General features: G+C 42.9%; 4 protein-coding genes across 4 annotated transcripts; 2 read left to right on the top strand and 2 right to left on the bottom strand.

The window, feature by feature from the left end:
* Nucleotides 1-1,244: 1,244 nt before the first annotated feature.
* On the top strand, nucleotides 1,245-9,281 carry kcnj12b (potassium inwardly rectifying channel subfamily J member 12b). Its single transcript, XM_067232252.1, has 2 exons — nucleotides 1,245-1,670; nucleotides 5,668-9,281. Exon 2 carries the CDS (start codon nucleotides 5,763-5,765, stop codon nucleotides 7,035-7,037), a length of 1,275 nt encoding a protein of 424 aa, XP_067088353.1. The 5' UTR covers nucleotides 1,245-1,670; nucleotides 5,668-5,762; the 3' UTR covers nucleotides 7,038-9,281.
* A 1,785-nt stretch (nucleotides 9,282-11,066) lies between these two features.
* On the bottom strand, nucleotides 11,067-16,222 carry tufm (Tu translation elongation factor, mitochondrial). Its single transcript, XM_067232250.1, has 10 exons — nucleotides 16,165-16,222; nucleotides 15,682-15,728; nucleotides 15,420-15,558; nucleotides 14,648-14,814; nucleotides 14,220-14,489; nucleotides 13,758-13,890; nucleotides 13,391-13,495; nucleotides 12,695-12,846; nucleotides 12,405-12,524; nucleotides 11,067-11,268 (listed from the first exon to the last, which is right to left on the bottom strand). Exons 1-10 carry the CDS (start codon nucleotides 16,199-16,201, stop codon nucleotides 11,098-11,100), a joined length of 1,341 nt encoding a protein of 446 aa, XP_067088351.1. The 5' UTR covers nucleotides 16,202-16,222; the 3' UTR covers nucleotides 11,067-11,097.
* A 26-nt stretch (nucleotides 16,223-16,248) lies between these two features.
* Nucleotides 16,249-19,779, top strand: hspbp1 (HSPA (heat shock 70kDa) binding protein, cytoplasmic cochaperone 1). The gene is made up of 8 exons (XM_067232264.1): nucleotides 16,249-16,446; nucleotides 17,306-17,421; nucleotides 17,653-17,866; nucleotides 18,044-18,268; nucleotides 18,675-18,830; nucleotides 18,908-19,004; nucleotides 19,092-19,203; nucleotides 19,422-19,779. The coding sequence occupies exons 2-8, from the start codon at nucleotides 17,308-17,310 to the stop codon at nucleotides 19,500-19,502; spliced, it is 999 nt and encodes a 332-aa protein (XP_067088365.1). The 5' UTR covers nucleotides 16,249-16,446; nucleotides 17,306-17,307; the 3' UTR covers nucleotides 19,503-19,779.
* Nucleotides 19,780-19,918: 139 nt separating this feature from the next.
* Nucleotides 19,919-22,595, bottom strand: tmem86b (transmembrane protein 86B). Its single transcript, XM_067232285.1, has 3 exons — nucleotides 22,434-22,595; nucleotides 21,944-22,187; nucleotides 19,919-20,501 (listed from the first exon to the last, which is right to left on the bottom strand). Exons 1-3 carry the CDS (start codon nucleotides 22,482-22,484, stop codon nucleotides 20,047-20,049), a joined length of 750 nt encoding a protein of 249 aa, XP_067088386.1. The 5' UTR covers nucleotides 22,485-22,595; the 3' UTR covers nucleotides 19,919-20,046.
* Between the last annotated feature and the right edge of the window lie 1,405 nt (nucleotides 22,596-24,000).

Below are 24,000 nucleotides of genomic sequence, written 5' to 3' on the forward strand. Positions count from 1 at the left end.
CCCAGAAACACTGCGACAGAGAACGTGTAGTATACGTAGATTATTATCACACAGGCTGAAGTCTGTGGTGCTGAATGTGGTGCACTTTCAGCTTACCATCAGTTACTCTCTACAAACATCATGAGTTAGTGCGATGGGGGACGTACCAAGGGTATTCCTGTGAGAGTCTGGGTGTTGATTTTTTCGTTAGTGAGGTTGTGAATATTCTTGAGTTCTGCTGTATGAATTTGTGTGAATGAATTGACAAAGGGTGTCTGACCTCAGGAAAACATCAGTGCCGGCGGGTCAGAGGACGGCTGGCAGATGGAGGCGTCACGTTTTCTATTGGGACCAACAGGGCCTGGAGCCCTGCTGCTGCCACCATCCCAGTGAGTTATTTAAAGACTAGCCAATGTGCCAGGATAAAGTGGGCCAGGCAGAACCAAGAACTGAGCTACACAGTCATTCATTAGCAGGACAGTGGGACAAAATTAAGCACTGTTGATAGTGATCAATGCTGTTTTGTGTAATTCTATTTTACTCTGTAAATTGGTTTACTGTAATTATACTATGTTTCACATACAAGAGGGAAATAAGGGTCAGTTTGTGGAATAGACAAACTGGCGGAGTAAGATGACAAGTCCTCATGGCTCATTAGGATGCAAATAGGCCAGCTAGCCAACGCAAGTACCACTGTACTGCCATCTGTAGATTAGCTGTCACATAGTTGGAGCAAAACTTAATTTCAGGACTGTAACACATGTCCTGTCAGTGTTCATATTACTGAAACATTATCTAGGGCATTTTCTGTTTCTTTTACATGATGACAGAACACGGGCTAGTCTATATGGGTGTAATTGCAAAAATAATTGGTTAAATGTCAACTTTTACTAAGCTGTTTCTCTCAATGGTCGTAGGTCACAAGATTACACGGTCACACCTATATTAACCCTGTAAACCCAGGTTTCACTATGGTGAGAATGGAGGATTTGTAAACCTAGGTTTTACCACAATGAAAATGGAGGATTTGTAATTCTAGAGTTTACTACAATGAGAATGGAGAATTTGCTAATCTGTGTGCACATATCACGATGACGTCTTTCTATGCCAATGAAGAGGAGAGGAAGGGACAGGAGCAGATTGGAGGGGGTAATGAGCAACAGGGAGAAAGGGAGAGAGACAACTGCAGCATAACTGGATCTGAGAAAGGGTGAGTGAGACTTGCAGAGCGGCCAAGGCTCTTATTCTCTGAGGTGCACATCTATTTCTATCTGTGTGGATCCGTCGGATTGAAAGACAGCGAGCTTCCGATGGCGACATTGCTTTGAAAAGGGTAATATCTGCCTTGGATCAGGATACAGTTCCCATATTTGGACAGATATCTTCAGTGTGCCATCTTTTGGTCTAGATTTTTGGAAAACCTCAAAAACCTTGAAAAAGAGGACACATAAGGTGATTGGTATTTCCTACTATGAGAGCGTAAAAGACCATTTAAAGCTGTAAAGGCAATGAAGATGAAGAATCTCAGTGTGTCTTCACAGTTCTGTCTCACTCGGGTGGAATGGTTCTACCCATAAGAGGACTACGCCAGACCCAGCAGATAAACATGAGATCTGGTTCTTTTTCATAGCAGCTGGAGAAAGTTAACTCAGAAAAGCACAGTTTGCTGGCATTAACACAGACGGCACAAGGTAAGAGGTGGGGAGGTGTTAATCCCAATATCTGAATTAACACCCAGATGCTGCCTACAGAATTTCACATGAATGTAACAAACTGATTTTGTACAAAAGTCATGCACCTTATAGAATGTGGCTGTGTCACATGTTTCATAACGTTTTCCTGAGAGGATTGAATGGCAGTCTTGCAGAGTGAAAGATATTAATATCTCTTGTACAATTTGCTGCCGGCTGGCATCCTAGCAACTAGAGCTCTGGGTGTTAGAAACCAGGAGCTGTTTTTTACATGCTGAGGCATTCGGTCTAAGGTATTTTCCTCCAACAGCAGATTCAACAACTAATCCAAATATTAGGGTTGTCAAGTAGTTCCAATTTGCTAATTATATAAATGTTATAGTCTCTGGGATATACTGTATATTTAAGCATATACATTGTTAAATGTTTAGTGAATTGTCATATCTCACAGAGGAAGAGGTTCCTCAAAAGCTTGTAGTGGTAAAGAATTTAAAGAAAGGCACAGTTTTTTAATTTTTTATTTAGAGATATAATTATATTTCAGTATTAGATCCTTGAGTTTACAAGTCTTATTTAATTTTATTGGTGACAAGAACAAGTATAAGAAACATAAAAATACCATGTTTTGATCATACTTCAAATACTTACATGTATTTAGGCTTTGTAGGACAATTAAGATCTTTTTTATGTATGTAACAGTGTCACCATCATATGTTATACTTATAAATGCAATAAAATAATCTTTCATTTATACATATGATTTTTTCCATCTATATTTGACCATTAGGGAAATAATAACATGTATGTTTGCAGTTTTAGTCAATATAAATTTTGTTATTATTTATTTCAAAAGCAACTTTAAAGAAAGTTTCTTTCAAACTAAATGTGAAAAGGGGTTTTGGAATGTTGATTAAACAATATGTGTAAAATATGTATTAACTATTAGTGTTCCCCTGTATTATATTTATATATTTATTCAGAAAGTGTACAAATATATCAAAAGATATCCAAAGGTTTTGTAGTAGGTGACACAAGGTTGCTTTCTACCAAGAGTGGCGCTTGTATCACAACAGAACAGTATGTTGTTCTGTTTGCTAATCCTAACCCTGACATTTACAATTCATTTTTTAATGACTAAACATTACCTATACATGAGAGTTGATTCCAAAAACGTTTCACTTAGCTCCAGAATCCCTCTTGTCATTCAAGATTGCATACAACGTAATCGCAATGGTGAGACATGGAAATAACCCTAACTATTATGCATACAATAATATCATTGTAACACCTAAAAAATGGTATGTCCTGTAATCAGAAGCACACAGCCCTCATGTGCAAACTTGGTCCCAAAGCTGCCAGTTTCTAACACCATTCAGCCATTTTTAGAACTGTAAAATCACAAGCCTTGGAGAAAAACACCTTTAAATGAACCAATCACGTTTCAGAGCTCATGGTGGGAAAGCAATCAATTACATTATGTTTACAAACTGAAGTAGGAGTATTGAGCATCTTCTGAACTGGGCATGATAAAGGGCTGCAGATACCTGTGGTTTTATCACACATACATTGTGGGGTAATTTTACCATCAAGCTAAAACTACTTCTGTGTTCTTATTCTGATTAATTTGATCTTAATGACAAAGCTGTTATGAAATAAGTACTCTCGCACTGTGACTGAGCACTATGACTACCATGGTGATTTAAGCATTTGCCCCTACGATGTTCTCTCAATGTTGGTCATGCAATTGACCAAGCACACAGATTATTTGTGGTTTTTGAGAGAGGGTTGATTTGAGAGAGGTAAGGGTTAGGGTTAGGGTTAGCAGCCGTTTTGAGGATGGGCATGTCTGCTTTTGACCCATCATCATTTGCATAGGGTTAGGGCCTAACCCTAACCCTAACCCTAATCCTATGCATACATCCCCCATGTGGCCCCTGTGTGTCCTCTTGTTGTCGAGGGGTTTTAACATCCAAATGACAGCTGTCACATCTAATTGATCACAAGTAAATTTAAGATGACAACATTTCTAAATAGTCTGGAAATAGCTAGTGTATGTCTTTGTCAATACAGGTGGCCTATCTCCCTAAATTCATTACATTTTTCTCTTTCATCTTTGTTTTGCATCCTGTTTTATTAACTATGTAAGTGTGTCTCTGTCAGTGGGACCCATGTTTTATATTACCCAGAATCCATCCACATAAGGATTAGGGATTTAAGGCTGTAGACATTTTATCGTGGGGCATCAGAAAAACAATTTAATGTATCATAAGTGCTGCATATTAAATTATGAGAGCATCTTTACTGTTAATATTTTATCACCTTTTGTCAAATGAGGTCTGCCATACCTGCCCCACATGCTTCACTTTCTGTCATTGTCCTAGACTTGATGATGGGGATCAAAATGATCACTGGATACAATCGTACAATTTATCATCCAGTGCAGTGCCACCAATTACCACCACAACCCTAATTATACCAATGCACAAACTAGGTGTTTTATGATGTAGTATGCACAGTAGCACCTAAACATGCTTGATTTGTGAAGTGCTCTGTATGATTAAAGAAGCTTCATGCTTTGTAACATTTCAACACGATGGGTGTGTGTAATGGATGTGAAAACCAGTGATCATGTCAGTCAGCAGTGGGTGAGGGTAACGGTCATGTCACAACAAACTGCGTTCATCGTCTTGCTGTGAACATTCCACTGAGACGTACTTGGCGTCTGTGTGGTTCTGTGTGGCCGAGCCCATTGAAGGTAGTCTCAAATTCAATCAATCAATTTCAATGTCAATTTTTCTAAGAAAAAGATTCAGACAGAAACATTTGAATTGTTTAGCCAATTAATAGTTTTTCAAGCTCCGCCAGGTTCAAACCTGTGTGTACTCTATTTTCTTGGCCATTCCAGCAGCAGTGGGCCCTGCTGCTGGCTGACGTACGTTCTATTAATGACCCTCACATGACCCTGCAGTCATCTGGCAGTACTGGAAGGTCTGTATTTAGCCACATGTGACACGTTCACTGCATTTTACTCATCGTACACTGAAAGATGAGATGAGGAGTATTTGAAAGGTTGAAGACTTGAGGAACGGCAGAACTATTTTCTTGTAAAAAGCTGCTGGTATAATATGACAGTTTTTTTGGCTCATTTTTTAAACAGTCTTAACATTCTCTAAACAGTAAGTGCATTGTCACAACTGTTTTATGGGACATTATTATTCTATTGCGTGTCTGCAAAATGTAAAAACTCACCCAAAACATTTCATTCATGCTTCCAAACCCAGTAATTGTGTCAGAAAATTGGCCAATGGTGGCATTTATGTTATCGTTATTATTACAGTAATTATTACAGCTTTTATCACAGCAATTTCATAAAACAGCAATTGATTTAGGCATTAAAATAGCACATGTATTATAGGCATTATGGGGATAGCATTGTGTAGTTATTTAGTGATGACGTCAGATGGGTGAGTGGTTAGGGAATCGAGCTAGTTTGCCGGTTCGATTCCCGGCTGTGCGAAATTACGCTGTGTCCTTGGGCAAGCACTTCACCCTACTTGCCTCGGGGGAAATGTCCCTGTACTTACTTTAAGTCGCTCTGGATAAGAGTGTCTGCTAAATGACTAAATATAAATATATTTAAATGCTGTTTAGGAATGTGTGTTCACATTGTAGAGCCAAACTTAAGTCAAAAGCGTGTTGTGTTTGCACAATCAAATTTAATTGGCTGATATAAATGATCTTTTTTTATGGTTCTGAGGATTTGAGAACCCCAAACTAAATGCTCATTTTAAACAAGACATGTGAAGCTGGTTTAATTAGCAACATCTGCTGCTACAGAGACGTAATGAGCCAAAGTCAGAGTTCTAAACTGGAAGGCTGAACAAAATGTGTAATTTTTCTTTTATTACTAGAATTAGATGAGTCCTTGGCAGAGAAGGGTCTTACTGTAGCTTTGCTGTTGTAGCCTAACTTCTGGTCTCTTTTCTTCTCTCCTCAGGAACCTACTGGTGCCTGGCACTCCCCCTCTCCACCTGGACAGAGGGAGGGGCAGTTTACCTGGTGGTCCACACAGGAACTCTGCCTGATACAGGCATGAGCGTGGGCAGGGCGCCTCGCTACAGCATCGTGTCCACTGAAGAAGAAGGTCTGCGCCTCGGCACCATGCCCGCTGTGGGGAACGGCTTCGGGAAGATTCACACTCGCAGCAAGTGCCGCAGTCGCTTCGTCAACAAGAACGGGCAGTGCAATGTCCGCTTCTCACACATGAATGAAAAATCCCAGCGCTACATATCTGACATCTTCACCACGTGCGTGGACATTCGCTGGCGCTACATGTTTGTAGTGTTCAGCCTCGTCTTTGTGGTGTCCTGGCTAGTCTTTGGTCTGGCCTTCTGGGTAATTGCCCTGCTGCACGGTGATATGGAAAATCCCGGGGGTGGTGATGGCTTTATTCCTTGTGTCTTACAAGTCAATAGTTTTGTGGCTGCTTTCCTGTTCTCGGTTGAGACCCAGACCACCATCGGCTATGGTTTCCGCTGTGTGACCGAGGAGTGCCCAGCTGCCGTATTCATGGTGGTCTTCCAGTCCATCATGGGCTGCATTATTGACTCCTTCATGATTGGCGCCATCATGGCTAAAATGGCGCGGCCCAAGAAGAGGGCTGAGACGCTGCTGTTCAGCCACAACGCCGTCGTGGCCATGCGGGATGGGAAGCTGTGCCTGATGTGGAGAGTGGGGAACCTCAGGAAGAGTCACGTGGTAGAGGCTCACGTCCGGGCCCAGTTCATCCAGCCTCGAGTCACAGAAGAAGGAGAGTACATCCCTCTGGACCAAATTGATGTCAACGTAGGATATGACAAAGGCATTGACCGCATCTTCTTGGTCTCGCCCCTTACAATACTGCATGAGATTGACGAAGAAAGCCCTCTATTTGGCATCAGCAAACAGGACTTGGAGACCTCAGACTTTGAGATTGTGGTGATAATGGAAGGGATGGTTGAAGCCACAGCTATGACGGCGCAGGCTCGCACTTCCTACTTGTCTTCAGAGATCCTGTGGGGTCATCGCTTTGAGCCGGTCGTCTTTGAAGAGAAGAACCGCTACAAAGTGGATTATGCTCATTTCCACAAGACCTTCGAGGTGCCATCAACCCCCCAGTGCAGTGCCAAGGACATGATGGAGAGCAAGTCTCTAACACCCAGTGCCAACTCCTTCTGTTATGAGAATGAGCTAGCTTTCATTAGCAGGGATGAGGAGCAAGAGGGACAGGTTGAAGTGGAGGATGGGAACATGGTACCAGAGCTGGAGAGACTACAGGCTAACTCAGAACATGACCAGAGGTTGTTTCGTAGAGAATCTGAAATATGACTTTTAACTTGATTCTTAGGTTGTCTTTTTCAGTTAGGTTGGGTTATTTTCCATGAATAGATGCACAGCTGCCATATGACCGTAGAATCATGGTTGTGTTCTGAACATGTGATGGATGAGGCTGTATAAGGGAAGTTTTTGGGGAAAAAACTCTTTCATCAAACTAAATGTCTTATGAGATTGGAAGGTGGTTGGCACTACATTAACTTTATATTATGCAATATTAGTAATTGTAAATTAGGAGACACTTATCTTAGTTTGAATGAATACATACTGTAGATTTCTTAGTTGTGTGCATCATCAAAATGTTGTGACGATTATCTGGTCAATCTTTTGTTCTGTGATCCTGATTTGGAGCAGCGTTCAAGAGGTGATTATAGGTGTTTTTGAGCAGTAGCTTATGCAAACCTTTGCAACATGATCCCAATATGAACATTTCGACCATCATTAGAAACAGGCTGGACAATGATAATGTGGTGGTAAGCTGCTTAAAAATGTAGAGAATGTTAGAGTAAAACATGTTATACTAACATATTTAGTTAGTAAATAATAAGAGATGTCAATGTCAACACACCTCAAATAAGGGTAAATGGAAGGTTTTCCAGATTCTACAAAGCTGTAGAAAACGTCACAAGGCCTACTGGCAGAAAAGCCACAGAAAGCACCAAAACACATTATTAATCGTATTTTACTAGAGTAACTAAAAGCACAATATAAGGGGTTACATTTGATAATGATGAAAACCCTGGTATCTGCAAGCGCTACTTTCCAGCAGATGTATAATAGAAACTGGGTGACTTTGGCCAAACAAATAGTTACACCCTTTCAAACAGTTTACAGAACTAACAGCTAAATTTTCCAACATGAAAATAATGAAATGAAATGTAGGGATGGTGAGTGAAAGATTGGTTAGCCCAGTCATCCGAAATATAGTTTGATACAATTCAGTATGTTATTTGTACTCTCTAACCATCGTTCCTGAGTGGGCAGTGTTGTGCGCTATTGCAAAGGTACATAGCACTGGACTTCAATCACTACACAGACATAAAACTGGAATTACAGAGAGAAATAGATGACCTGTTCACACAGGCATGCTCTTGGAAACTACACTCAGATACATTTAGTTTCTCTAATCACAATGGGAGTGGATTATTGAATGTAATCTAAATACATTACATATGCTGAACAGAGATGACTGTAACAATTGAGATCAAGGAGGAGAGAAGACTGGATTTGACTTATGTAAAATATGGATGCTTGCTGCAGTGTACAGGACAAATGAATGCGTGAATAATACTTGGAATTTAGATTTAGATTTTTTACAAACATTTATTTTTTACTATTGCCGGTATATCAACAAATAAATGACATTGATAAAAACAATAAAATAATAACACAATATTCTAAAAAGTGAGATTCAACCACAAATATATTAGCATCTGTATTTAAGAACCCGTCAAGTTTTGACAGTGCTTAGAACACAACATGGGCTAAAATCTGGAACTGGAACAAACATAAACCATGTGGACGTTTGTCTACTGACATCAATTTAGTTGTGATTGTGTGCATGTGAACAAGCTCACTGTCCATACCACACCCATATTTTACCTTCCATGTTTATTAAAATACCTATAATAGTCTAGTTACCAATCTAACATCTCCTTGGACCCATTCTGAGCAATAAATGATTCTTGTGAAGAGGAATGGCTAAGCCAATGAAAAACAAATATTAAAACAGACAAATGACTGAGAATGTGAGCTGGTGGGTGAACAACCAACTAGAGTGAACGAGCGAGAACATGTATGATTTGAGAAGAGACATGAAGATGCGGGTTAGTGTGTGAAAAGATCAAGAATGAAAAGCAAAGATCAACATTGCAGATATGAACATTGTGTTTCACAAACGCATCTACGGTGTTTGTGTGAGATGGACTGACGAACAAGAGGCTGTATATTCTATACTCTAGCATCACTCTGTGACCTTCTAGGAAGGTATGTGAAGTATTTAGGAACATCTGGTATTATATCTACTGTATGTAAGTGGTGACAATGAATAACAAGATGCCAAATGAGCCACCATAACCCTTAGTTTCTTTTAGATCTTTAACACGTCCAGAAGCATCCATAGAAAAGTATGCACAGCAGAAACTCCCTTACCAGTTTAACAAATCAACACATCTATTTTTATACCTTGCTGCACTGAGTTTTTGTAAATCTCAGTGAGGGGAGAAGGTCCACAGAGCAGTTTAGCACATGGAGCAGCTGGAGGATGCACTGCCACATATCTCAGACCAATAAAAGCAATCAAAGGAGACAGAGCATCTTTAATGGGATGAGTAGACACACTTTGACCTCTTCAGGATTTGTCTTCCAATGAACAACTTGTGATTTGTTGTCTCCTTTACACGTCAATTTATTTTATTTTATTTATTTTAATGAATTATGAAAACTTAATAAAATTTAAATCGTCTTATTTTGAGTCTACTCTATGTTGGCTTGAACTGAAGGGTAAGATGTGGGAGACGACAGTGTCATATATCTTATGAGTTACAAGGAATGGTGTTGCATGAACATTTGGACATCTCTTCTTTCTGTTATGCAATCTGTGGACTGCGTCATTGCGTTTAGGTATGCATGGCTGGGGCCCCACAGGCTGGGCCACAAACACATTTCTGCTCACATGGGAAAGGTGTAAAACATTTCTCTACTCTTATTCTGTTACTCAAAATTACATCCAAGAAAATTATATCTAAAAAGGGAGTCAGATGGCTGAGCGGTGAGGGAGTCGGGCTAGTAATCTGAAGGTTGCCAGTTCGATTCCCAGCCGTGCCAAATGACGTTGTGTCCTTGAGCAAGGCACTTCACCCTACTTGCTTCGGGGAAATGTCCCTGTACTTACTGTAAGTCGCTCTGGATAAGAGTGTCTGCTAAATGACTAAATGTAAATGTAATGTAAAAACAGTCCTGAGAGAGAGGAAAGGGCCAGTCCTGGAACTGAGAGAGGGGGAGAGGGAGAGAGAGGAGGGGAGAGAGGGCTAGCACTGCACTGACACAGGACCAGACTAGCACTGCACTGCCACAGTACCAGACTAGCACTGCACTGACACAGGACCAGACTAGCACTGCACTGACACAGGACCAGACTAGCACTGCACTGACACAGGACCAGACTAGCACTGCACTGCCACAGGACCAGACTAGCACTGCACTGACACAAGACCAGACTAGCACTGCCACAGGACCAGACTAGCACTGCAGAACCATGCAGACTCCACTCCGCACTGGGTTCCCATGGCGACAGAAGGTGACCTCATAAAGATCAACTATATTAAGACATCAGCCCAGGCACGTGGCCTGCATGTTGTTTTTGACATCCTGTTGTCTTGTGGACAGAAAATGCACTTACAAATTGTTTTGCGGTGTTCCACTTAAGCTGTTATTGTTGCACTGTTTTATGTTTTCTTTATAACATTATATCAATGTTTAGCAACACCATTTAAAATGTTTGTCATAGCTGTTAGAAAAGTTTAAATACAAATGTTAATGGATGGAAATAATGAACGGAAAGTGAAAGATCCAAATGTAAACTGACATCTTAGCAAAGAGCATAAAAATCTAACCATGAGGTGTAGAAACTTAAGACTTTCATTTATACAAACAAATTAAATGTTCAAATGTAAAACTCCTCACACTCCTCCAATAAGTTCTAATATACTTAGAACATATACTAATATACATAAGACAATAGAAACATAAAACTTATTATTCAACACATTTTATTACACAATTGACAATGCAAGCAGGTCAGGACAGCAATTCAGGCCTTTTCACAGAAAGACTAATGCTGAACATCTAATCCTAGGTCTTTCCTTTTGGTAAGTAATTACAGCAGAGCCAGGACGTCTTACAAGCTCTAATCTGCAATATGTTTGAATTTGTGTGTGTTTGCCTGAAGAGTAATTACACAGATATATTCCCCCCTTCCCTACTATAACCTCCACCCACCCACCCACCCACCCACCACACCCCACACCACAGCCAACCCTTTCCCTCTCTTCTCTCATCCCCAGTTGGCATTATCATCGTCTGTTTTCGTCAGTATGTCTGTGACCAGACCTGTGCCGATGGTTTTGTTTCCATCTCTCAGAGTGAATCTTTGACCCTTTTCCAGAACCATCGGCTGGCGAAGAGTGAGGGTGAGAGAGGTGTCTTCCCCAGGCATCACCATCTCCTGAGACGCAGAAACACAGGTCAACTGTTGCTGCAGAAACACAGGTCAACTGTTGCTGCAGAAACACAGGTCAACTGCTGCTGCAGAAACACAGGTCAGCTGCTGCTGCAGAAACACAGGTCAACTGCTGCTGCAGAAACACAGGTCAACTGCTGCTGCAGAAACAGAAGTCAACTGCTGCTGCAGAAACACAGGTCAACTGCTGCTGCAGAAACACAGGTGATGCACAGGTGATCATCAATGTGGCACTAACTTAATATATATATTTTTTTTATCTAGTCATACTGTTTTTAGATAGTTGTAATATTATTGTGTTATATGTTGTTGTTGATGTTGACCCTCGTTGCATCAACAGGAGAAGCACTCCAATGACAATAAAGGCTTTTATTATTACTATTTTCTCAAAGCTAAGTGCCATTAATCGAAACTCTGAACATCCTGCATAAACCCACCTTTTGTAAAATAACAGCAATTCTTTCATTTTTGTGCTCGTTGTTGCGTGAGACAGAGCGAATAACGAAAATGCAGACGAATGTCTTTATATTATCGCAAATTAGAAGGGGCTGGTGAGATCAAATGCGGAGGGTAACATTTATTTAACAACAATAGGAAATATATTTTCTTAATTTCTCCAGTAGAGAGAGCAGAACCGATAGCGTAAGGGCTTATCAATACTACAGGCTTTCATAATTCAGCACCGGGGACAGTTTCAGTACCCATCCCAACCAGTGACAATGCAGCACCAAACTACAGTGTTGTTGATGATGTGTAAGGGCTTCAGGGGAGTTTTTTTGAAGTTGTGGAAATGTTTTACGACGAATGGTATAACCAATGTGTTTCGATGTGAATATAAATCTCCATATATGCTCCTGAACAATACATGCTCATTATTGTTAGCTTCAAAGAAGTTATTGTCCACATGAAAGAAGCATGTTAACAACATACTTTCAGTTTTTTTCTATAATCTTTCGATTCAAGCACCGCCCGATGCACATATTTGATAGTGAAGAATTCCCCGAGAATGAACCCAGAGTGACCCACAGGAGACGGTGCTTTCGGCACAAGGGACTAGAGACCTGCAACTTGACTTGGACAAAAATGACTTGTAAACCACAAACATATAGAAGTGTTCATACCTTGTCTCCTGGTAGGGTCACCCTGCAAGTCATGTCCCAGGTCAGAGAGAACATGACAGGCATGAAGTTGGTGACAAACGGCTTGTGTCTCCCTCCTTCCTCCTTACTTAAAACATACACCTGGGAAGAAGAGGTGGAGATCCACTTGTGAACCAGGTTCAGATGGCCTTCAGGGTAAACCATGTCCATAAAATTTAAATATATAAAACTGTGTAAATGTGTCAGACTGGTGGCCAATGTAAACATTGTGGACAGACATAGTGTAATGCCTGCAGGTTCCAGGGTCACACCTGGGCCTTGACTTTCTGGTGGGGCTGAATAGAGCCAGGTTTGCTCATGACCATGCCCCTCCTCATGTCCTCTCTCTTGACGCCCCGGACTAGAGCACCCAGGTTGTCCCCGGCCTCGGCCCGGTCAAGGGATTGGTGGAACATCTCAATACCTGAGAGAGACAGGTCACAGAAGAGAGACAGGCCAGAGCAGAGAGACAGGCCAGAGCAGAGACAGGCCAGAGCAGAGAGACAGGCCAGAGCAGAGAGACAGGCCAGAGCAGAGAGACAGGCCCGAGCAGAGAGACAGGCCCGAGCAGAGAGACAGGCCCGAGCAGAGAGACAGGCCCGAGCAGAGAGACAGGCCCGAGCAGAGAGACAGGCCAGAGCAGAGAGACAGGCCAGAGCAGAGAGACAGGCCAGAGCAGAGAGACAGGCCAGAGCAGAGAGACAGGCCAGAGCAGAGACACAGGCCAGAGCAGAGACAGGCCAGAGCAGAGAGACAGGAGTGCAGGGGAAGAGAGAGGTCTTTATTGGGAAGGTATGAAAGGCAGAGAAGGCTGTTCTTGCCTTCCTGCCTTGATACTAGTTTCTGTCAGAGCCTCGTGGTATGGGTGAAGCTACCGAGGCTGTGATGGATTCATGCCTGAGTTACGCTGCAGAACAACCCAAAGCTGGAAGATAAATATCTGACCCTTCGGTGAGGCTTTCACATACCTGTTACCACAGACTTGAAGACTCGATTGTGTCCAACAAACTCACACTCATCCCCCTTCTTGATGACCCCTCTCTCCAAAGTGCCTGACACCACAGTGCCTCTGCCTGTGGGGAGAAACCATCACCGTGGTAACGAATAACAACTGATCTGTCACCTGTTGTTCTATAGGCATGTCTTTACATTACATCCATTAAATAGTGTACAGATAAATTAGCCCAAACTGAAGAACACAAATGTTGTAGTTACAGTCACAGGTGGAACCTGGGCCCATATTCCTGATCGGTCACATAGAGACTCCTCACAGCTCTCCATGATCATCGTGTCTGTAGCTCACCTGGGATAGAGTAGACGCCCTCTATAGCTCACCTGGGATAGAGTAGACTCCCTCTATAGGCAGCAGGAACGGTTTATCCAGCTCTCTTTTAGGCAGAGGGACATAGTTATCCACCACATCCAGCAGCTGCATCACAGCATTCACCCCCAGGTCAGGTTGCCTGCTCTGTGGAACCAGAGAGACCTGGTTACAGATTCCTCACCAAGCTAGCCACAACACAGCCTGGCATCACATGTGACGTATACAGCTGCAGAGCTTGTTTTTCCACATAAAATAAGTTTGCTGTGTGTGAGCAATAAACCAGGATGAGGACCATCCTGCTGCCTTCAAGGTGAGGCAGGCTCAGGCTCTGGAACTGGACTTCTCACACACATGGAAGCAACAGTATACCTTATCAAGAGTTGTCAGATAAAATCCATGGACAGTTGTACATGACTTGGCTGTTACTCAACATGACAACGTCACGTTGACAGTACTGGAGCCTTGTCTCTCACCTCAAGAGCACACAGGGCGGAGCCGATGATGACCGGCGTGTTTTCACCATCGTAGCCAAACTCAGTGAGCAGCTCCCGGATCTCCAGCTCCACCAACTCCAGCATCTCCTTGTCCTCCACAGCATCGGCCTTGTTCACAAACACCACCACATGCTCCACGCCAATCTGCCTGGCCAGCAGGAGGTGCTCTCGTGTCTGTGGCATCTGGCCATCTGTGGCAGCTACCACCAAGATACACCCATCCAGCTGAGAGGTGCCTGTGATCATGTTCTGCACAAAATGGGACATTCACGTGTGAATCGCAAATCAAGGCCAAGCAACTGAAACCATGTTTTGTTCATTATAATTTTTTATAAAAACGTATTTATCTTACTACACCGCACTGTATACAAGAAGGATGTTGTAGTCGAGGGGGGGCAGGTGTGTACCTTGACATAGTCAGCATGGCCAGGGCAGTCAGTGTGTGCGTAGTGTCTGTTGGCCGTGGTATACTCCACATGGGAAGCATTGATAGTGATGCCACGAGCCTTCTCCTCAGGAGCATTGTCAATGTCCTCATACTTCTTGTAGCGAGCTCCTCCAGCCTCCGCCAGCACTGAGGAAGCATGCGAGGTACAACAAGGGGTCATCAGGAAGGCCTCGTACATCCACTTACATGACTTGAATGAAGGATGGATTAAGGTGTGTTCATTGAGTGGGGTTAGACAATTCAATTTTTGAAAATCTATTTTGCACCTGACATAGATCAACTAATTGTACAGTTAAATAACAACAACAACTTTACAAGTCTGTTTGATACTTTCTAAGTGGTTTGGCTCTTATTAATTAATAACATGGGTAAGGATCAACTATGAATAATATAGGGCACCAGTGCATCACAAATAAAATGGTGCATACAAGCTGATACAAGTCATTGTAGTTATTTTATCAACCATCATCCTCCATATGTCTCAGGAGATCATCGAAGGTGAGATTGGTAGGTTAGAAGATATGCTATTTACTACATGAACCATCAAAAAGTGATTTGATGATTGGTGGTGCAGTAGTGGGTAAAAAATATATTAAGATTATTCTTTTGATTGGGAGAGCAAGGATGGACACTAACTAATTTGTTAAACGTGATCATACAGTGTGTCGGGAGCTTTACTGCATACATCCACCAGTATAAATAAAGAGACCACAGACGAGGTCATTAAGTACCTTTGGTAATGGCAGCCGTTAGTGTGGTCTTGCCGTGGTCAACATGACCGATAGTGCCAATGTTCACATGAGGCTTGTCTCTTGCATAGGTTTTCTTGGCTTCTGCTGCAAAGGTTCGTCTACTCAGTGGCACAGTACACTGAAAAGGATGAAATAACAGAAGAAATTAGATCAATGATTGATTTTCAAATTTACTTCAAGGCTATTTCCTCTAAATATTTCAGGGCACAACATTGTGATCTCTTCATATTAAAACACTCACCAGTTTAAAAGAGCTGTTTAGTAGACCTGGTGAGGAGAGCTGAAAGGCTGTGGAGAGAGAGATGTTTAACAGGCCTCTGTTGCAGCTCAGATCTTTAAGTGACGAGGGATCCTGACACAGCAGCGCTTCAATAATGATCATCGTTTCCTGGCTATCTTTGACTGACATTCAAGGCTGGCAATTAAAACGTTGATTTAACTTATTTACTCAATCTTATAGCTCAGAAATATACATGTAGAAGAAGGGTTTGTTAGAGACGTCCGTTGTGCATTAGCTACTATTACTATCGCATGTGTAACGTGACCTTGTTGGTTCTGGAGCAGCTAGCTAGCTTTACAGCATCCTTTCCGGCTTTATTTATAGCTTTTGTGAAAACGTTCATATCTGATGAAATTATCATATTGGCACAGCATGTCGAGTCTTCGAAACAGTTTATCACATACGACATTAAATAAGCATGGTTGAATTTCTTTGGTAACATACCGGAGAGACATGCACGAAGCCCCACGAGCGCCGCCATCTTGGATTAGACAACCGGATTTGTCGTGACGTGATCATTTAATGTAAGCACCATTCCACAACCGAGTAGCTAGCAAGCTAGAATGTTCTAGCGTGTTCCAGTCAATCCAAAGAAAGCTATATATATATTACGGGAGAAGTGACTTGCAGAAACACTGAAATGTGGTTTCTTGAATGAAGACGCACTACTCGGATACATTAACATTTCGCATCAAGGACGTGGGAGCTAGCTACAAAAAGAAGAGGGTGAGTTGAGTAGTTAACACCACTAGCTGGAGTAAACGTGAACCTTTCTATGTACAACTAGCCGAACAAGCGTGCTACGGTAGCACAGTTAAATGAGCAAGTGTCACGATTTGGCTGGCCTTTGGAAAGCGATATCCAGTACGAGTTAAAACCCTTACAGTACTGGTGTTAACGTAATAGTGTTATGTTAAAGTCTAAGACTTTCGTGAGCATGGTTATAGTTAGGGAGTCAGGTGGCTGAGCGGTGAGGGAATCGGGCTAGTAATCCGAAGGTTGCCAGTTCGATTCCCAGCCGTGCCAACTGACGATGTGTCCTTGGGCAAGGCACTTCACCCTACTTGCCTCGGGGGAATGTCCCTGTACTCACTGTAAGTCGCTAAATGACTACATGTAAATGTAAATGTAGTGGGTCACCCATGCCTTGTACGCGTCATCACGTAGGCTACACGTTCTGTAGGCACACGGTTAGCATGTCGAAGTTAACTAGCTAACCTATTGGAAAGTAGCTGACTATCTAGTCTAGCTTGTAGCCACTTATGTTTAGGAGTGTTAAAGGCTTATGGTCTAACCCTCAAGGATTTTATTTTTGTTTGAATTGTTTATCACTTGTATTATTGTTTTTATTGATTTTATGTAAAGCACCTTGAGCTACAATTCTTGTATGAAATGTGCAATATAAATAGTCTTACTTACTTACTTACTAGTGCCACTAGGTGTTCTGAATGAAGACGTTCACACTGTCTAAAACATGTTTTCAGCATCCAGTTACACACAATACAACCAGCATTCAGTTACCATAGTTACCATGACACCCAATACAAATTTAAAACTTGCTGATGCCTCTTCCTCACCCATTCAGCAATGGCAGAAGGGAACAGGAGGTATCCTCCCAACCTGCAGGGGGTGCTGCGGCTAGCAGTGGAGGCAGGCACCTCGGCTGATGGACATGCCCCAGCAGTGCCCATGACAGAGGAGGTAAACAGCTGTTTCTGTCAGCAGGTGTTTTAATAGTGTCCTAATAGATTGTAAGTTAGTTTGTTCAAGTTAGATCTAAGGCACATACTGTAACTTAACCCTGCACATGCATCATCCATAGACTGTGCAAATATATATACTGAGTATACCTCAGTGAGTAGTGAGTATTCACTTTATTATCTGACTTGTCCTCGCTCTCTCTCTCTCTTTCTCCCTCTCTCTCTACTTAAGAGAAAGGACTTTTTAAGAGGTGTTCTTGCTGAAATGAGTAAAGGACAGATGAATGAGGTGGAGCAGATGAAGGAGTGTTTGGTGGTCCTGAGCAGGACCGAGGTGTGTGCACGGGGGAGAGGAGAGGGGGACGAGGGAGAGGAGGAAGAGGATGAGAGGGAAGCAGCATTGGAGCTGCTCTCTGAGTTGTGTGAGAACCTGGACAATGCGAGAGGTGAGAGCGTTCACCGTATTTGAAGGTGGATGCCATCTTCCCAATGAGCATTGTTCCCACTTCCAAAAGGAAATCATAACACAGTATAGAATTAGAAGAAAAATCTGATTTGTTTCTGAAATTTCAGATTCAAATATTGATTAGATAACTAAGTACGTTTGACACGTTGTCTCTTAGACCTCATGACCCTGGGGGGGCTGGACCTGTGTGTGTCCCAGTGTTTGTGCGACGCCCAGAGCGGTGTGAGGTGGCGCTCTGCCCAGCTCATCGCCTGCTGCGCCCAGAACATGCCTGAGGTGCAGTGCCACTTGCTCAGCAAGGGGGCGCTATCAACACTGCTGCAACTGACTGACTCTGATCCTCATCCCACTGTCAGAGTCAAGGCCCTCTACGCCGTTTCATGTAAGTGTGTCATCACTTATTCAAAAGCTGAACATCCTGCAAAAAATTGGTTAGTTAAGGGGGTAGGGTGGGGTTTGCCACAGTAGAGGGGGGGGGGGGTAGTTTGTGTGATACACTAATGTGTTCTGCAGAGAAGCGAGACTGGTGTTGGTCACGGTTTGGAATGGAAGGGAGAAAACAACGTAGTTAAGGTGGCAGGCGTGTATTGCTTAGGCTGATTTGATATGTTTACAAAAGCAGCAAATCAAGATACAGTGGCTTTTGTCATTTAGTCAGTCACTTGTCTTTGGTTTAATTGTTCCAGGCATACAAAGATGAATAATTTGTTAGCATTTACTGTAAATGCGTGTGACAGAACTTGAGAGTGGAGAATTCTCTCAGTCTTACCTCCAGTTTGTGTTCTCAGGTCTGGTTCGGGAGCAGGAGGCCGGCCTGCAGGCCTTCCTGTCGGAGGACGGCTTCTCGGTGCTCATGCGAGGAATGCAAAGTGACAATGAGAAATTGAGAACCAAGTCTGCTTTCTTACTGCTGAACCTGCTCAGAGCCCACCCAGAGCAGACAGGTAGTGTTGGCACCTACATCATGTTCATGTTAACATGAGGGCCCCATCTCAGCTGACAGTAGCTCTTCCTCCCTCAGACACGGTTGTCTCTATGGGCATGGTGCAGCAGCTGGTGGCTGTCCTCCGCTCTCCTCACTCCTCTTTCCATGAACATGTGCTTGGGGCCCTCTGCTGGTAAGAGATACACACACACGCTTCACACACATCACACATCCTCCATGAAGGAAACCTGAACTAAAAGCCCTTGTTGTGTTTGTGTAGTCTGGTGCAGCAGTGTCCTCGGGGCCTGCAGGACTGCAGGAGTCGTGAGCTGGGCCTGGACGAGCTGCTCACCCAGCGAGCCTCAGACCTCCAGGACCGAGACGAGTGTCAGGTGCTGCTACGTGTGGTGTGCTACATGCTACATGCTACTGATCCTGTAGTCTGGTGTGGTGTGCTACATGCTACATGCTACTGATCCTGTAGTCTGGTGTGGTGTGCTACATGCTACATGCTACTGATCCTGTCTGCAACAGTAGTCTGGTGTGGTGTGCTACATGCTACTGATCCTCTGCACTATTGTGTTGATGTTTTTTTCACCTTCTCTCACAGGAAGAGTTGGACTTCTGTATGAGTCTGAGGGCAGCTTGTTTCCATGGGCGGCAACATGATGACAATGGAATGGATCGCTGAAGTCAGACACTCTTGTGTCTTGATATAACAAGGACTTTTGAAAGTTGACAGCTTTTTTTTTTCTGCAACAGAAATGTAATATCAGCAAATGATACCTGTTATTGGACGCTTTCATCTAAGTGCACAGGATCCTTGAGGAAGTGAACTTGCTTTTATGAAGTGATTGTCAAACTGGATTTGGATGTGCTCAAATTCACATGTTCTGTAGTTCAGATGATGAGTTATGGACAGCATAACAAATAGGCATCTTCATTTCTTCTTAATGTTTTGATGTATTTTTATTTTGTCTGACAGTGCATGGTAATATTTACACAAGATTCACAAGTCCAAGTGTTTTTCAGCTATTTACTTATCAGATTATTAATCCTTTAATGCACTGTGTTGCTTAAATCTCAATAACTTTCTATAAAACAATATATGAATTTCCTCTGTGGTCTTCTTTTAAAAGTAGTACTTTTAATCAGAAACTGCTATTGTAGAAGTCCTACCGTTCAAATGTTCAATTCTATGTTTTATTATTTAAGGGTTACATCAGGGATTCTTATCAAGACCTCTTCCATTTGGCAAAGTTGTCAGTGCTTTCACCAGCTCTGATGTCACCCATGGCTATGAGAAGCTGTGCCAGGTAGTATGTTGTCATTACAGTTGCCTTTCCTTGGTTTGTTGGTTCGATCACATTGAACAACTGTAGGGCGAGTGTCAGGTCAGATGTCATGAAGATCAAACTACCAAGGACAGTCAGCGGGTGACGGGTGCGGAAGGCTAATGTTGCCATTAAGACAATCAGGATGACGTACACTCCCACGCCAGGAGTCAGGACGGCTGAGTCTGGTGCTTCCTGAATGAAGGGGAAGAGGTATGTGTACATACCACCTCCCACCAGCCAGAGCAACACGTACAGGACCACAGAGCAGCTGGAGGAGGTGGAGGCCGTAGAGTAGCGAGCAGAGAGGAAGGTGAGTGAGTACAACAGGTGGGCCAGTGCAAAGGAGGCCATTCCTGAGGAAGAACACAAACAGTGAGATGTGTGTCTTTGTGGTACCGTGTGACAAACTAAATGTTCATTATGTGCCACTCAACCAGATGAATGTATACAACTAGTGAAGTGGGACACTTCCAAATGTTTACAAGTAACTCACCAATTAATCATTAAAAGACGTATTTATTTGTCTGGATCAGGCTGCATATATTTGTTTCGAAACTGATCCAACTGAACAAGAAGGGTGAACACATGAACAATGTAGGGTTGAATGTTGATTACTGTTGCTTCCTTATGTTGATGAAGTGGTGAATGTCCCAGTGACCGATGAGGCTGTTGTACTATTCTACTGCAAGTTGATTCTCCAAATTCAATAATGATATGTAGAATTCTTTGACGGGTTTCATTCAATATGGTGTTTGTACAATGAATGCAAGTGCTGACCAAAAAATACCTACCCTTGGATTGTTTTTACTCAACCTCAAAATATAATGTATATCAATTGGATGCTTCTTGCCTCCTAGATATATACGTTTCTTGATGGTTTACTTCCCAGGGTGAAACATGATTTCTTCACCTGGAGATGGGGCTGTGGTGGTCATTTGACAGTCCTTTATATTGAGGCTTTTCACAAACCAAAAGTGACCACAAACACCTCTAGCATATAACTAACCCTAACCCATATAACTAACCCTAACTAACCCTAACCCATATAACTAACCCTAACTGCCCCTAACCCATATAACTAACCCTAACCCATATAACTAACCCTAACTGCCCCTAACCCATATAACTAACCCTAACCCATATAACTAACCCTAACTAACCCTAACCAACCCTAACCCATATAACTAACCCTAACCCATATAACTAACCCTAACCCATATAACTAACCCTAACTGCCCCTTGATGCCCCCTGGATCAGGATATTCAGAAGCACCCTCCCTATGGAAGGAACCTCAACTGGACTACTGAACAAGACGTTTAAAAGACTGGTAGATTCATTCTAATGCTTGGAATTTTCGAATAAAAACATTTATCCTTATTTTTTTGTAGGTGCCATGTAACCAAAGCTACAAATTCCTTTGTGACAAGCATTAAGATTCTTTAACCAACTTTGGTCTACAGCTAGACAGCCACATCAACCAAACTGACTGCTGTGTTCATGTTAAGAGAAAACTGAATCCAAGCTCACCAAATCCTGCTGCTTTGTTCTGTCATTAACAAACACATGCCTGAAGACACGTAAGAACAGGTGGCTGAGCGGTTAGGGAATCGGGCTAGTAATCTGAAGGTTGCCAGTTCGATTCCCTGCTGTGTCAAATGATGTTGTGTCCTTGGGCAAGGCACTTCACCCTACTTGCCTCGGGGGGAATGTCGCTGTACTTACTGTAAGTCGCTCTGGATAAGAGCGTCTGCTAAATGACTAAATGTAAATGTAAACATGAGTCTCCTTAATTACCATGGAGGAACATCTCAGGCCATATGAGACAACAGTCCCCAGCAGCAGAGAGCATCAGCCCCCCGGCCACGCCCAGGACACTCTGGCCCCCGTTGTAGCTCATCACCAGCAGCGCCAGCAGGAGGATGGGGGCCGCCTTCACACCTGCAGCCAGCAGGGAGGGGGAGGAGTCAGGAATCCACAGGTAGAAGTAGCCAGCAGCAGCCAGGAAGAAAGGAAGGAGAGAGACAAACAGAACACAGGACTGAGATAGTGAAGGGGCAGAAGAACAAAGAGGGGGAGACATATTAACATGTGATAAAGCACTGGAGTGCAATGTACATATAAAAGACCTTGATGTTCTCCAAAATAGGACCACAGGATGCTGAAAATATGGACAGGTGATCATAGATTTATGTGTAGAAGATGTATAGTGCTGTGTTGAGCACTGAATAGTTTCAGAGAGCATGTCAATGTGAGTGAGTGAAAGAGTTGGAGGGTAAGGCTGTACCGTGTTCCTGCGTTGTCTTCTGTCATAGGCATCTGTCTCCAGGATATCCATCTCACACACTAAAATCAGCGTTTTCAGTGACTAAATGACTAATTTCTTCAGTGTTGCTATGATACTTCCTGATTCCAAGCCTGTTGCCACAGATCCTCTGTAACTCCCTTCTCTTCCTCTCTCTGTCTGTTTCTGGGACTGTCAGCTTATCTTCCATTCTCTCTGTGTTTGACCACTCTGAACTTTGGACCAACCTCAGTGACATGTTATCTGTCAGATTGTACTATCATAATCAAGCCCCCATCTGTGTTAATTTTTTAAGGTGACTATTGACATTTCCAACTAGTCCAGATTTTTGACATCACCAGCCAAAGTCCAACGTTGACATACTATAGCTGGATATGACAATTGTCTAGATTTTTTTGTGTGATTAACAGCGTAAACATGGCTAATTTTCATATTCATTTCCCTAGCATGTTCATGTTTTTCATGTGATAATGTTTATACATCTGTATCTGCGTCTCTTGAATCAAGGTTCAGAGGGGCTGAGGAGGCCATATAACTATGAGAGGATCATTTGTATTAATTGGTCATTATTACTCTTCCCCCCAAAAAATCATAATTCTTCCAAACATATTTTGGTTTTGACATATCTCTCTACTTTGATCTCCCGATATCCCTTCACACACAAACTCCCCTTGGTAGCATTAAGGACACTGTGAGACTGCAAAGCTCTTCATTGTCATTTAGCAGACGCTCTTATCTTATATTTGTTGTTTACATTTAGTTTTGTACAAGTTTGTAAAACATTGAGACCAGTTTAAAGTTTTCAGTCTGTTGCTTTGTGGGTCAGCTGAGTGGGCTGTCTTCTCAACATCCACTTTCTCTCTGTCAGGAATGCTTACCAACTACTGCCCCATCCGTACTGTACCTGATATATTACATATATGTCATATATAATAGTATGATTATATATACGACAGATGATTGGAGCCCAGTGATGAGACAGTGATGAGACAGTGATGAGACAGTGATGAGACAGTGATGAGACAGTGTTCTCTCTCTGCCCCTGGAGGCAGCGCATGCTGCCTGCTGCTCGTGTCTCCCTGTGTGCTCGTGTCTCCCTGTGTGCTCGTGTCTCCCTGTGTGCTCGTGTCTCCCTGTGTGCTCGTGTCTCCCTGTGTGCTCGTGTCTCCCTGTGTGCTCGTGTCTCCCTGTGTGCTCGTGTCTCCCTGTGTGCTCGTGTCTCCCTGTGTGCTTGTGTCTCCCTGTGTGCTCGTGTCTCCCTGTGTGCTCGTGTCTCCCTGTGTGCTCGTGTCTCCCTGTGTGCTCGTGTCTCCCTGTGTGCTCGTGTCTCCCTGTGTGCTCGTGTCTCCCTGTGTGCTCGTGTCTCCCTGTGTGCTCGTGTCTCCCTGTGTGCTCGTGTCTCCCTGTGTGCTCGTGTCTCCCTGTGTGCTCGTGTCTCCCTGTGTGCTCGTGTCTCCCTGTGTGGTTGGTCTAAACTATAGAAACTGTAAATAGACGAGGTTAACCTTGTTATTAATCTAGAAATCGTTTTTTCAGATTTAGATAGACT

The sequence above is a fragment of the Osmerus mordax genome, chromosome 3, assembly GCF_038355195.1.
Source record: "Osmerus mordax isolate fOsmMor3 chromosome 3, fOsmMor3.pri, whole genome shotgun sequence".
Classification (NCBI taxonomy): domain Eukaryota; kingdom Metazoa; phylum Chordata; class Actinopteri; order Osmeriformes; family Osmeridae; genus Osmerus; species Osmerus mordax.